Raw genomic sequence first — 15,832 nt, forward strand, 5'->3', positions numbered from 1 at the left:
ACCCAAAACCTGCTCCAGACCCAAGGGCAGCCTGTGGGGGAGACAGCTACCAAGAGCAACCTGCCAGTACCGAATCCCATGATCCTGCCCGATGGAGATGTTCCCTGAGAGATTACTCACTTTGCAAAAAACAAAAAGGCAGACCCCAAAAGAGTAAATTAGGGGGCAAATGTTCACCCGGAGTACTTTCGGTGATGGTCCTGATGGGACCAAAGCTTGATCAGCCTGGACAAAATGTTTACCAATGCAAAAGACATAACGGTTAACACTGAATCACACAAACAAGGTACGCATGCCCAGTGACAGGCTGCTGGGAACACCAAAGACAAAGATTAAAATTATAAAGAGCCAAAGTTTTAATAAGTATTATTTACTAAATTTGTTCTGATTATAAACATAATACTAGTTATGACAATTGCATACATACACAAAGGCACACAGAAAAGACGACCTGTGGCCAGAAGCAGTGGCTCACACCTGTAATCTCAGCACTTTGGGAGGCCGAGGCGGGCACACCACTTGAGGTCACGAGTTCAAGGGCAGCCTGGCTAACACAGTGAAACCCTGTCTCTACTAAAAATACAAAAATTAGCCGGGCGTGGTGGTGGGCACCTGTAATCCCAGCTACTCGGAAGGCTGAGACAGGACAATCACTTGACCCTGGGAGGTGGAGGGTGCAGTGAGCTGAGATCATGGCACCGCATTCCACCCTGGGTGAGAGAAAAAGGGAGAAAAGACCACCTGTAACCAGAATACAACGATACCCAGTAGTGACAGTTTAATGTATTATTATATTTTTGACATGCCAATGAACTTCTTTAATACTAGACTAGACTATCACAAATAATCTTGCAGTTTTTTAAAACTTAACTTTAGGCAAACAGGCATTTCCCCTATGCCATTATTCTTAACACCAGGAAGACAGCACCAGTCTGCCAAATAAAAAAGGGCAGAATAATGTAGATTCTCCCCTTCCATTAGAGGACCAAGGATAGTCGTTTGGCTGTATAAACAATGCTGTGATGAACCCCCTTGCATGTATGTTTCTGCTAGCATTTCCTGAAAAAAAAAAAAAAAAAAAAAGGAAATGCTACGTATTCTGCTCTGTACCTGCAGTGCAGGGTCTGAGAGATGTGGGTGGCACAGAGCTTACATCCAGCACAGGACCAAGCCTGTGAGGTCTCCAAGGACAGGTGTTTGGCTTCTGTCCACAGTGTGATGAGACTTGCAGAGAAGGAAGGCAGTCTGAGGTCAGATGTTCCACCACAAGTCTCAGCCATTGACTGAGCAGGGACCAGAAGTGGATTAGGCTAGAAATGTCATCACATGAGGAATACATTGAGAGACTGAGGCTGGCCTAACAAAGAAGGAATGGAGACAACTTAATTCTGGTGTGGGAGGTGGAGATGGGTAGGGAGAGGTGGTGGTTCAAAGCGAGTCCTGTGACAGGCAGGACGACCACAGGCATGGGGTATGTGGAGACTGGGCCAATGATCAGATTTAATGGTTTTAAAGTAGGTCAAGCAGCAAGGCATCAGAATGTACAGCATTCAACTGGCAATTAGGTGTACATCTCTAAACCTACCACAAGTACCCTAAATATAAAACAAGTCAGAATCTTTAGTAAGAAGTCCCCCCTAAGGCATGTAAAATCGGACTTGGGTTACCCAGACATTTTCAGGAGTGATGTTTGAAAGCAGCACAGAGCACGCCCTATGGGCACACCACGAGAGTCACACACAGTAGAGTTACAGCAATAAATATTATGGTTATCATCTGAAAAAGGTGGCCTGGATCACGGCTAAATCTCTTTCCATCGTTGTAAGTCTGTTATTCCATATAGAGAGTAAAAAGAAAGAGGGAAAGAAGTAACTTCTAAAATTCAGAGTAGTCTTTGCAGTCAGAGCCAATTGATACTGCTATGGTATGAATATTACATCCCCCCAAAACTCTCGCTGAAACCTAACCTTGAAGGTGATGGGTGTTAGGAGGTGGGGCCATTGGAAAGGGATTAGAGATCTCACAAAAGAGACCCCAGAGAAACCCTCACCCTTTTTATCACTCGAGGACACAGCTCGAAGGTGCCGTCTAAGTGGCCCTCACCCCACACACCAAACCTGCTTTCATCTTGGACTTATCGCCCTCCAGAATTGTTAGAAATAAACTTCTGTTGTTTATAAGCCACCCAGTCTCAGGTATTCCTTCAGAGCAGCTCAAAGGGACTAAGACAAATAGTCACCATCAACACTTAAAGGAAGCTGTAGATCTCTAGTTCCACTAAGGCGGAGAAGCCATCTCCCCAGGTCCTTCCTCTCCCAACTGAAGACCTGAGACAGAACCCCAGACAACCCTAGACAGAACACAACGAGCAGGCCCAGGAAAACTGAAGTGGGAAATAGGACGGGCTGCTGGGGACCTCAGGACTTGAGGGATGACGGACAGGGAGTATGCCATTTTCCTCACTCCCATGTATCCTGGACAGCATGCTGCAGAAGAAACCTCCGACTGGGCCTCTCCAAGAGGCGTAGATAACAGCTCCATGGGAGGCCTCTTCTCCATCGCCAAGGGACTGAAAAGCGGGTGACCTAACAACAGAAAACCACTTCATGATTCCTGCCCTACTCCAGCCAAATAGCAATGGGAAAACCACAACACCCCTGGCAGCAGCTCCACAGCGCAGCATGGCCAGAGTGGGGAGTTGATCTTCCAGCCCATCCCCAGCCCAGGGGACGCAAGGGGTGCTCTGATTCCACCACCAGATGGTGTCAGCAGGCTGATCTCCCAGATCCTGCCCGGCAGAAGCAGGCAGAGGTGATCCGGCTGCCTTGCCAGAGCAGTGTTAGTAGGGCAGTTATCTAACTCCCCTCCCAGGGTAACATTAGTGGGGCTAAGCAGTGAGCAGTGAGCTAAGCCTCCACCTCTACTAAACAGCAAGGTGTGGGCACAAGGTGGGATTAGTTAGTTGACATGATATTACATACACCCACTGAACCAGACAGTGCAAAACAAGGTTCATGGGCCCACCGGCTCTCCCAGCCCTAGCCTTGGGTATCTGGGCACCCAGTGGGTACTGAGTCTCCACCCTATCTGACTAATTAAAGAGAACAAAAGAGAACTCCCCGACCCAGCATCAAAGAGGGAGAATCAGGTAATGGAAAGTGGGCCTGGTTGGCATGTTGTACCCAACTCCCCCACCCCTGGTAGGGGGGGGCGCAGAGGGAAGCTGAGTTCTGGCCTCTACTCTGCAGAAACAAGGTGTGAGGCAGCCCTCTACGGTCTCCCTGCTTCTCCCTGTGTCAGCAGTGGCTGAGGCAGCCAAGCTTACACACCTCCCCCAACAATTGGACACAATAAAGCAGTGTGCACCGGGGCCCCTATTTTGCTTGGAAAGTACCAGCAAGGCGAAGGAGGAATCTGAACTTCCAACTTACCTAGTAGAAACAGGCAGAAATCATAGAATTGAAAAATATAATTAAACGTAAGTTTAAAAATCAGTGAATATGAGGCAAAATCAATAGAATTTACTCAATCTGAAGAGAGAGAAAATATACTGGAAAAAAATGAACAGTCTCAGGGACTTACAAGACTAACAAAAGCACTAACATTCTTATCATCAGAGTTCCAGAGAAGAGGAAGGGACTGGAAAAGTATTTGAAGACATAATGGCTGAAAACTTCCCAAACCTGGCATAAAACATGAAACTCCAGATTTAAGATGCTGAGTGCCCCCCAAAAAGCATAAACCCAAAGAAACCCATGACAAGACACATCACAATTAAACTTCTTAATACTAAAAGACAAAGAATCTTGAAAGCAGCCACATAGGAATGACACACAACTTAGTTCAGAACACCAATTCAAATGACAAGGGATTTCTCATCTAAAACCATAGAGGCCAGAAGAAAGTGGCATGTTTTCCAAGTACTGAAAGATACATCAGCGGCGAATTCTATCTTCAGTGAAGATATCCTTCTGGACTGAAGGGGAAATAAAGACATTCCTGGAAGGAGAACTCAGAGGAGTTGTTACTAACAGACCTATCATTAAAGAACTAAGGAAGTTCTCTAAACGGAAAGGAAATGACAAAAGAAGAAAGCTTAGAACTTCAGAAAGGAAAGAACATTGGAAGGGGAAACATGGGAGTGACCATTAGTAGACCAACAGTACTTTCTTAAATCATATTTGATGACTGAAGCAAAAATCACACCACCAACTCATTCAGTGCTCAGTGTACGTGGAGGAAACTTAGACAATTATATTAGAAAAATGGGGCTAAACGAGCCTAAAGAAAAGTAAGGTTTCTATTCTTCAGCTCCCGTCATAGAATGCTGTGACCATTGATACCAGCAGACTTAGAATATATATTCCACGCATATACTGTTAATACCTGGAACAACCACTAAAACGATACAGAGCACTATATTTTAAAACGCCACAAACAAATCAAAATGAAATCCTAGAAAATGTCTGCATAACCCACAGGAAGGTTAAAAAACAAAAAAAGAAACAAAGAACAGAGGAAACAGAAGACAAATAATAAAAAGGCATTTAGACTTATATATTTTATGTTAAATGTAAATGGTCTAGACCATGTAAGAGACAGATCTGGCAGACCAGATAAAACAGGTTCATCTAAAGACATGCCATATATAAAAAACTTACCTCAAATACAACACATGCAGACTGAAAGTGAAAGGATGGAAAAAGGTAATACTATGTCAACATTAATACATTAATGTTAAAAAAGCAGAAGTGCTACTAATACCAAATAAAGTACATTTTACAGCAATGAGAGAAGATTGGATCCAACATGAAGACATTTGAAATGTGTAAACTCGAAACAACAGCACCTCAAAAGACATGAAGCAAACTCTGATAGAGCTGAAAGGAAACAGCTGGAGATTTCAGCACCACATTCTCAGCAACTGACAGAACAAGACAGTAAAATCAGCAAGGACAGACAAGAACTGAACAACACAACCAACCAGTAAGATCTGAATGATGTATATATAACGAACACTCTACCCAATGGCTGCAGAATACAGATTTTTTTTCAAGTACCCATGCAGCACGGACCAGTCACCAGAAGACCATATCCTGGGCTATAAAACAAATCTCGACACATTTGTAAAACTGAAATAGTATAAATGTGCTCTCTGACCATAATAGAATCAGAAAGAAAACAGTAACAGAAAACAGGACAGTCTCCACAGATTTGGGAAAAAAACACACTTCTAAATAACCTAGGGTCAAAGAGGAGGTCTCAAAGGAAATTTAAAAACATATAGAGAGAACTCAATGAAAATGAAAACACAACATACCAAAACACATGGGATGCAGCTAAGTAGTGGTGAAAAGCAAACTTCTAGCGCTGAACAAATGCTTACATTAGAAAAGCGAAAGGGTTAGGTAAGACTCCACCATCTCTGGTCCTGAGACATGGCCCCTTGGTTTGTGGATGGCAGTTCCAAGGTGAATGGACAGCATGCTGTTTGGAAGGCTGCCATTCTAATTGAAGAAAATCATTTTGCTTTTGAGTTGTTTATAGCTTATAATTGAGTAAAGCATACTTTCGTGAGCAAAATTTACCTTTCTCTCTGAGTTCTCCACAATTTGGAAACTACTCATGAGTATTCTTATTTTATGGCAATATAGTTATTTGCATAAGTTCAGTAAGAATCTGTTTTCTTTTGTAACAGTCACCAAAATAGACCATATCCTGAGCTACAAAACAAACCTTGACACATTTAAAAGAACTAAAATTGTACAGAGTACGTTCTATATGCAATTGGACACATGGGTTGTTTTACCAAGGCTTTAACTGAATGGCATATTTTCAGATATGACCAGACTGCTTTAAAGAATAAAAAGCCCCTTGAAAAGACAGGCCTGGTACCTGTCTACACAGTTCCCTTACAAGGTTCCTGACCTTTGATAAGCAAAGAATGTCATTTTCCGACAGGCTCAGGAACCTCAAGATACTTTGGGACCTCGAGGAGAATGGAATTCACCCGATTTGTAGGTATTACAAGCAATGTTTGGTGGCAAATTTTCAGCTTGGCTTTCAAGCTTGGAGGCTTCTAAAAGTCCAATCTGAGATTTCTTATGAAAAAATTCCAGCAAAGCCAACTTAAAAAGAGCCTACATGGCCACTTTTCTTGCTGCACTTCAGGCAAATAATCAGGCTAAGTATAATGAGACTAACATGTATTTTGCAAATAAACTGGTCCTTTATAGGAATGGGGAAACTGGAGAGAAAAAAGTATGCTCCAAAGAAAACTATAATACCTGTTATCAGATTCTAGCCCTAACCATTATTTTTGAGTTTTCATTACTTGCCTACAATTCAAACTGCATCCTGAATTATTTCCTAGCTACAAGTCTCTAAAGAACTGAGTTCTAATTTTCTTCATGTTCTTTTTCATTATAATCTTTATGTGGATATTAACAGTATTTATCTCGTTTTGCTTCTTCCGAGAAAACCAGAATCAAGGTATTCTGAGGACTGCAAATGATTCGTCAAAGCTTGAGAATCTCCCTCATTTGGAATTCCACTGTGCCCAATCTATTTTTCCATTGCCAAGGCACTACTGGTAAAGCTATACAAAATGAAGCACACCCACTAAAGGCTCAGGGACCATGGCAGAAGAGCAAGGCACATGAGACTGTAAGAGCCAGACTGGGGGCTGGAGTGTGGAGGCCAAACAACTCCATCTTGGATGTTAATCTGCTGTGTTGACTTCTGATTAACCCTGGTTTTGGGAATGCCTCCAAGATTTCTATTTTATCTACTGTTCCTTGAGTACGGGCATGCACTTACTGTCAATCCTGCCCTTAGTTTCATATTATCTTATCATCAATCCTGCCCTTAAGCAACTGTCCTATACATCCCTTCTGAAGCATATACACCCTTTCCCTATGGCACATAAGCCCTGGGTCTGGAGGGTAACCATGCAGGGATCTACCGTCTCATCTTGAGGCTGCCCGAGATAGTGTTTCTGTTTGTAAATATGTATTAAATGTTTCCTTCTGAGAAAACAGTAAGAAGAAAAGAGACGAAAGGTCTCAAAACACTATTCCAAGTTTCCATCTCAAGAAACTAGGAAAAGAACCTACCTAGCACAAAGCAAACACAAGGAAATAATAAACAATAAAATTAATAGGAAAGTAGAGAAAAACCAGTGGAACAAAAAACTGGTTAAAAAAATCAAAACTGATAAACTTTCAGAAAGACTGATAGAGATTAAAAAAACACAAATTACCAGTATCAGAAATGAAGCAGGAGTTACCACAACAGATCCTGCATCCATTAAAAATATGGGAGTACTACAAATGCTTTTCACATTCATAAATTCAACAACTTAGAAGAAATGGACCAATTCCTCAAAAGCTACACACTATCAAAACTCAACTGAAAAGAAACAGACAATCTGAACAGTCCTACAAAAACTAAGAAAAAAATAAATATATAATCTAAATGCCCCCTGCCACCCCCTAAAAAAATATCCTGGCCTAGATGGTTTCACTACAGAATTCTACATTGAGAGAAGAATCAATATCAATTTTACACAATCTCTTCCTGAAAATAAAAGAGGGAACCCTTCCTAACTAATTAAGGTCCTGATATAAAAACCAGACAGTCTTAAAAGAAAACAACAGACACCTCTCAAGAACTTAGGCGCAAATACTCTAAACAAAATATCAACAAATTCAATCCAGCAGTGCATGAAAAGAATTACAGACCCTGCCCAGGCAGGATTTGTCTCAGACATCCAAGAGAGACTTAACGTTGCAAATCAATGGAATGCCCCCTATCAACAGGTTAACATAAATTAACATCAGGGGCTCACATCAATGGATACAGAAACATTTTATAAAACCTAACACCATCCATTTATGACAAAAACTCTCAGCATTCTGGGAATACAGGTTAAAACTTCCTCATTCTTTTGAAGAGCACTCATATAAAATCTACACTTAGCATCATATTTAATGATTAAAAACAGAAAGCTTTCCCCCTAAGACTGGGGACAAGGTATGGTTGTTTGCTCTCACCACTCCTAGTCAACACAAACACTAGAAGTTCTAGCTAGTGCAACCGGGCAAGAAAATGAATGTACACAGATCAGAAAGAAGACATAAAACTGTCCCTATTTGCAGATCACATAACTATACAGATCTCCCAGGAAATCTATGAAAAACTCTCAGAATTAAGGAGTTCAGCAAACTGCACAACAGAAGGCCAACACACAAAAACCAGTTGTATTTCTATATACTAAAACTGAACACATGGATGCTAAGTAGGGCCAGGCGTGGTAGCTCAGGCCTGTAATCCCAGCACTTTGGGAGGCCAAGGCAGGCCAATCACTTGAGGTCAGGAGTTCGAGACCAGCCTGGCCAACATGGTGAAACCCATCTCTACTAAAAATACAAAAATTAGCTGGGTGTGGTGGTGCGTGCCTGTAATCCCAGCTACTTGGGAGGCTGAGGCAGGAGAACCGCTTGAACTTGGGAGTTGGAGGTTGCAGTGAGCTGAGATGGCACCATTGCACTCCAGCTTGGGCGACAGAGTGAGACTCTGTCTCAAAAACAAACAAACAAACACAAAAACGAGAAGTAAAAGTACAATAAATACTTCTTCTAATCCTCCCTGAGTTCCAGCTGTGCCAGGGCCTTGCCAGAACATGCAAACACAGTGTCCTTCAACAGGTGAATAGTTAAGCAAACTGTGGTGCATCATCTATGGAATACTACTCAGCAATAAAAAGGCACTATTGTTACACAATATGTCCGATTAATTTCAAGGAAATTATGCTGAGTGAAAAAAGCCAATCTCAAAAGGTTACATGCAGTATGATTATACTTGTACAGCATCCTTGAAATGACAAAAGTATAGATATGTAGATCAGATGAGTGGTTACCAGGGGCAAGGAAGAGACAAAAAGGTGGCTGTGGCTATAAAAAGGTACCATGAGAAATCCTTGTGGTGGAGTTGCTCTGTAACTTGACTGTGGTGTTGGCCATACAAACCTACACATTTGGTAAAACTGAATAGAAGTAAACACTCACAGACACATGAAATGGACTGCATGTGAAACTGATGAAATCTCAATACGGTAGATGGATTCTGTTAATGTAAAATTGCTGGTTGTGACAGCATACTATAATTCGGCAAGATGTTACCACTATAGGAAACTGGGTGAATGGCATATACGATTTCTTTGCATTATTTCCTATAAATGTATGGGAATCTATAATTATCTGAAAAAAAATTGTTTTAAGATGCAAATTTAAAATTGGGTAACTAACAATTAATGTGTTTGGAACTGGTAAAGCAGAATATCGTTCTCTTCTAGCACTTTCTCTTCCCACTTAGGACCTAAAAAGTTTCCTTATTTCTCTTGGTGTCAAACAAGCGACTATGGGGTTTCAGAAACAGAGCTGGGACTCCCTCAAAGACACCTCTATTGCGAGGCTCCAGGCAGCCTGGAGGTGCTGAGGAAGCATGTGCTCTACCATCTACTTTCTGAAGTCCAAATATACCATGGAGTTTAAAGAGGTAAAACAAAACTCCATATTTGCCTGGAGAATGCCACTGTTTACAATGCTCATTTAATGTTTAAAATGCTCACAAGATTCGGCTGATCACTTTCATTTTCTTAGGTCAACCAAATAACTCAAGGAGTAAGCTTCTTGGAAGTGATGTGCCCTGAGTGGGAAAAGTCAAGTCTTGCTTGCTAGAGCAGCACTGCACACTCCAGCTCCTCTCTCTGTGAGGCCAGCCTGTTGAGATGATACAGAACACCAGCCACAGATCGAATTTTGCATTTTTCTAGTAGCCACGTTTAAAAAGGTAGAAATAAACAGAGAAAGTCAATATTAAAATACATTTTATTTAATCACCGACGAGCATGACTAGATGCTCAAGGAAGAGGGAGAGAGGTGGCTGTGCTTATAAAAAGGTATCATGAGAAATCCTTGTGGTTGAGTTGTTCTGTATCTTGACTGTGGTGGTGGCCATACAAATCTAAGCCAGTAAATATAAATCCAAACTACAATGAACTATCACCTATATCCTCTAGAATGACTACTGTTAAAACAAAAAAAAAGTGTTGGTGAGTATGTGGAGACATTGGAACCCTTGTGCCCTGTTGGTGGGAATGTAAAATGGCACAGCCTCTATGGAGAACAGCATGATGGTTCCCCCAAAAATTAAAAATAGAATTACCATATGATCTGGCAATTCCACTTCCAAGTATATATCCAAAAAACTTCAAAGCAGAATCCCCAAAAGATATTTGCATACCTATGTTCATAGCAGCACTACTCACAACAGCCAAAAAGCGGAAGCAACCCAAGTGTCCCTGGTAACTGAATGGATCCATGAAGTATGTGATATACACACACTGGAACAACCTTCAGCCTTAAAAAGGAAGGAAATTCTGACATTCTGCAAGATAAATAAACCCTGACGACATTATGCTAAGTGAAATAAGCCCGTTATAGAAGGGCAAATATGGTATAAATTTCACTTATATAAGGTACCTGAAGTTGTCAAATTGATAGACAGAAAATAGAATGATGGTTGTCAGAAGCTGGGGGGAGGGAGAAATGGGGAGTTATTTAATGAGTACGGAGTTTCTGTTTTACAAGGTGAAGAAGTTTTGGAGATTGGCTGCACAACAAAATGAGTGACCTGAACACTACTGAACAGTACACTTAGAAATAAATTGTTTAGGTGGTAAATTTTATGCTTTGTATTTTTTTAACTGCAATACAAGTTTATAGTTCATTTAACCTATATATTTAAAATACCATTTCAACATGTAACCCATATGAAAACAATTAAACTATTTTGCATTCTTTTTTATTTTCTGAAAATCCAGTGTGTATCAACACTGACAGCACAACTCAGTTCAGACTAGTCCTATGTCAAGTGCTTAATGCTGTGCGTGGCTTCCCTGCTGTGCAGTGCTGAGCTAGACCTTAGCTATCACCACTATGTGGCAATCCTTACAGCTAGATCCAGGTAATTAAAAACATTTTGGCGGAGCAGAGGTCAGGATCTTTTTCTTGCTACCTGCCTTCTTAAACTATTTGTCCTCAGTTAAAAACTGCTCCTTGGAAAGGCTAACAGGCAGAGGTGGATTGACCCGCAACATCTCCTGGGCTTCTCCTCTTTGTCAGGCGCTCGCTAGCATCTGCAGGACATTATTCCCCGACCAGGGAGCTCACAAACTAAAGGAGGGGTCAGACAATTACCAGCTATAAGAGAAGTACCCACAAGACACTGAGGAAAAAAAAAGAAGAAGAAAGCCATTAACTCCCATCTGTGAATTCCGATGTGCCAGGGAACAAGTATAAAATTGAAGACATTTACTAACATGACACTAGGGAGCATTCCTCCATATCCTGACTTTTCTCAACTCTTATTTTCAATCGTACCGACTACACTTTAGTGTACTGACTACGCTTTAATTTGCATTAAAAACACATATGGCATAAAACACTCATCCAAAAAGGCACTCAGTAAACCGACACATGTGAGTGATTTTGATAAAAATAATCAGTTATTCACTAAGGTATCATGTGTCAAGTTAATCCTCCCAGAGTGTAAGGAGACTAAAATTGAGGAAAAGTGAAAAAACTGCATCTGTTGCCCAACAGATAAATATATTCCTTGATTCCTTGAATCTGTCTTCAGAAAAATCAGAGACATAAAGGAAAATATGAAAATAGTATTAATACATGTAATTACTATACATTCCTCATAGGACTTTACTTTCTCATTAGAACAAAGATGCAAAAACAAAACTTCAAGACACACTGATGTCTAACCCAAGTTGCTAGCAAAAAACTGCTTTGTGGCTAAAGGAGCCCCTGGCTAAGGCGAACCTCTTTTTAACCTCACATTTGTGTTCCACTAGTTCAAACCAATCATAATGACTTCTTTGTGAAAAACTTATTTTGCAATAAATTATCAAAAGCTTCATTGAAGAACTTCATGGATAGGGTTGAGTAAAGAATACTAAACAATGTCAAGAGAACCACTTATGAACTCAGCATTATCTCAGTAGTCTTCAGGCATGAACTAAGACTGTAGAATGTCCACAGAAAATTATGGACTACACAAATTGTAAATTTTATGCTTCAATTTAAGAAACTCACATCTGGCTAAGTTCTTTCCTCCCCCAACCACAACTCATCCTCTTCCAAAACAAATCTCCCAAAAACTTAACACTGAAAATTTACCTCGGGACATTAACTTTAAACCAAACTCCTTGTAACTTCTCAGTTAATCCTATGCATTAAACTCTTCATCACACCATCTACTGAAATGTAGCTAGTACTATAAAATTATACCTCAGGATCCACTACTTTACTTCACAGGTATAACCATTAACTGTGTAGAATTAGATTATGATCTTTGAAGCCCTATATCTTTCATCTCAAGTAACAGTGCTTAACTTATAATTAGCTTGTAAAATAGTATTTATCACCAAAAAAAGCATTCATGCCTGTCTTTACATTAAAAAATATACTATCTCACCCACTATTCCCAGTTCCAGGGAAGGAGAAACTATTTCCATGCATTAACCTACCATCTACAGAGACCAATGTATGCATTTTGCTTGAAAGAGACCTGGTTAGAGAAAATAGCTCAATAACCACAAGTGTGAAGCTTTTGTTGTGAAAGTGTGAAAAGCTAATAGCTTCCAGAAGGTCTTTAAAGTACATGTGTTTCAGGATACACACCATAAAGCCCTTTTTAACTCATTTAGTAAGCAAGGATGTTATAGTAAGCAAGAATGATCACATATATGGGGGAGCATTTTCATGAGTAGAACAAAAACTATAAGCACCAAGAACTTCTAAGGCCGAAATGAGTTCACGAGTAGTAGTAACAGCAATAAAAAAACTTCCAGCTCCTTTCCCTAAGGAGGGGCCCTAAAAAAGTACCTCTTGGCATTTGGCAGGAGATGTGCAGCCAACATGTGCAGCTGCTGGGATGTTTGTCATTTCTGCCCACCACTTCACAGGTGTGCCCAACCTCTGACAAGTGACCACCACTCTGAGGTTCTTTCCAATTCTGTAACATGGGCAAACACCTGCCCGATTTACCTCACTGAAGCCTATGAAAACAGAGCTAGATGGTATTTAGAAATGTCATTTTGTTCCAGTGTCTACTTTGATGGGTTTGTTAAGTTAGCCTTCATCATGAAGTACAATAATAGACTCTGTACTGGATTTCCTAATTGATAACTTTACCGACTTACTTCTATCTTGCTCATGTATGGCAAGCTAATCTCGACGAATGGTCAATGTGATTGACTCCTGATCAAGACATGAACCTTTTCCATTGGTGGGAAACAGCAAGTTGATCAACACAGATTCAGACCCTCACGAGGGTTACCCAAAGTATGCACCCAAAGTCACATGCTGGAGGTTCAAGGGCCACATCAAGTCTGCAGATGTTTCTTTTCAGCTTGTACAATGTTTTCAAAATCTAAATTAGCTGTCAATGTTGAAACAGGGTATCTGGCATCAATTTTGCATTCCTGGGTTATCTTGCAATATAGGAAAAACCCACCCTGAGACCACATGTCCCCACAGCCACAATTAGGCGTGGCCCAAACATAGAAGGGGCAAATACTCTCCAATTCACCAGTCTCCACCAGCTCAGTTCCTTCCATGATTTTGCTGCGGGCCTCTGTGGTATTTATGTTAGCCACTCTTGGTTCAAACCCTACAACTGCCTTTAATCCCTGAAATAAAAACCGACAACCTAATCTGATTAGCACTATGTCCAAACCTCCTGAGCAAGAAGTGTAAAGAGAAATTTAAGCAGAAAACAAACCATTTTCATGGTTCTATGTTGGTACTGCTTTCACGAACTCGTTCATTTTTTTAAAAGTGCCATTTTCAAAAATGATTGTCATCTTTCTTTACACTTTTGATTATTAAGCTATTTTCTGTAAACGATGAGTTCCCTTTCAAGCAAAATGTCATTACTATGTAAAGCCTGGTGGTTAAAACATGTTGTGGTTACACACTTTTGCTTAATGAAGGCAGACCTGAGAGCTAATGTTTGGACCTCAACTCATCACTGTCACAAAAGTTAATAACTTTGTAAAAATGTTGGCTTGGGCCATGCGTGGTGGCTCACGTCTGTAATCCCAGCACTTTGGGAGGCTGAGACAGACAGATTACAAGGTCAGGAGATTGAGACTATCATGGCTAACACAGTGAAACCCCATCTCTACCAAAAATGCAAAAAATTAGCTGGGCGTGGTGGCACGCGCCCGTAGTCCCAGCTACTCGGGAGACTGAGGCAAGAGAATTGCTTGAACCCGGGAGGTGGAGGTTGCAGTGAGCTGAGATTGCACCACTGCACTCCAGCCTGGGCGACAGAGCAAGACCAGTCTCAAAAAAAGTTGGTTGATAGTTTGACACATCCTCCATTCCCATCAAAACGTAGAATAAATCAGTTATGGGATTTTAAATGCCACACACAGTCTTCAAGCAGATTCAACCATCCACACGTCAACTGCCTCTTACCCAGGCATTGCTTACCCATTGCACTGAGATAGTGGTTGAAGGCCTGGCAAGGAGGACTTGGGGTTTGTGTTGATTTGTCACAACTCATGGGTGCTGGGCTCCTGTCTGTGTCAAAAGAGAAATACCCACTGGAGGATCGAGACAGCAGGGAGGATCTTCTCATAAAGATGAAAAGCGGGGATCTGGTAGCAAAAGGGCCAGGGCTGGCCGGTGGGGCCAGCGGGCCCTGAGGGCTGCCGTGGGGGCAGCTGTCCCCTTCACCTCCGTGATTGCCTTCGGGATTACCTTGTGGCTCTGTCTGTAGGGAGGTAGGGGCCCCAGGTCTGAGCTGGGGAGGCCTCTCCGCAGGCTGCAATTGTCTACCTTCTCGGTCACACTCAGAACTTACATCAGAAGGTTGCTTTGCCATTTGGTCTTTTTTTCTGCAAGTAAAATAAAAACTAAGATTATTTTAAGCAAAAAAAAAAAAAAAAGAATAAATCAGCTCTTAGGGTTAATCCCAAATACTTTATGTTCTATACTTTTCCGACAATCTCCCAAATAAAAAAATTGCACCTAAAATAATAAAGGTATAATTTTTTTTTGGTAGAAGGTGGGATTAAACTTCGTACCCCCAAACAAAATACAGTAACAATGTCAACAGCTTGAGGAACTGGTGCACACACACGCGCGTTTCCAGAAAAGTAGTTAATCTGAAGTCTATTCGCGTGTGCTCTTTGCCCAGGACGGACTTGGATAAGTCAGAAACTCCCAGCGGCTCTGACTTCCCGGCGTTAGGTAGGACGCTGGAGCAAAGGAGCGGGCGCAGACGCAGCGATTGCAGGCGGCTGGCCGCGTTCCCTGCTCCGGCCCCATTGTTTGCCGAAAATGCTGAGGGCAGCAAGTCTGGGGAAGGTTTGGCAGCGGCCGTCAGTCGTAGTAAGTGCGTCACAATAGAGTTTGTAACTCCAGCGCGGCTCGGCCCGGCTCTGGCGCTCTCTCCGCCCGTGGTCCCTCCCTCCCGCGGTTCCTCCCTCCCGCTCCCGTACCGCGCGCCGCACCGAACCAGACAGAACTTCTCTGAGGTGCAGCGGCACCGTTAGGTGCACACCCCTAAATGGGGCGGGGGGGGCAGAAGCCAACCCCTGCAAAGTCTCCAACTAGGTCCGCAGGCTAGGCGACACCGGTGCGCACCCCCTTCATCCCACAGACCCTCCCCTCAGAAGGCAATCAAGCCGAAACTCACGTCCGCGCCTTCCCTTCAGAGCGTAGCGTCCGGGCCCGCGCCCGGGCCC

General features: G+C 42.0%; 1 protein-coding gene across 5 annotated transcripts in view; it reads right to left on the reverse strand.

Annotated features, from left to right (window-relative positions):
* Positions 1 to 15,832, reverse strand: part of BCL2L11 (BCL2-like 11 (apoptosis facilitator)) — a 44,617-nt gene that overhangs the window by 26,747 nt on the left and 2,038 nt on the right. For 2 of the 5 annotated variants that reach the window (XM_011980525.1, XM_011980523.1), the window contains exons 1-2: positions 14,844 to 14,967; positions 14,574 to 14,663 (exon numbers count right to left, since the gene is read on the reverse strand). In XM_011980525.1, the coding sequence (XP_011835915.1) occupies positions 14,574 to 14,663; positions 14,844 to 14,967 (214 nt within the window). Of the gene's footprint in view, positions 1 to 8,471; positions 8,576 to 9,880; positions 10,090 to 14,573; positions 14,981 to 15,779; positions 15,827 to 15,832 lie in introns of those variants that run through there. The other 3 variants (XM_011980524.1, XM_011980526.1, XM_011980522.1) reach the window with 3 other exon arrangements.

Source organism: Mandrillus leucophaeus, unplaced genomic scaffold (assembly GCF_000951045.1).
Source record: "Mandrillus leucophaeus isolate KB7577 unplaced genomic scaffold, Mleu.le_1.0 Scaffold214, whole genome shotgun sequence".
In the NCBI taxonomy this organism is placed as follows: domain Eukaryota; kingdom Metazoa; phylum Chordata; class Mammalia; order Primates; family Cercopithecidae; genus Mandrillus; species Mandrillus leucophaeus.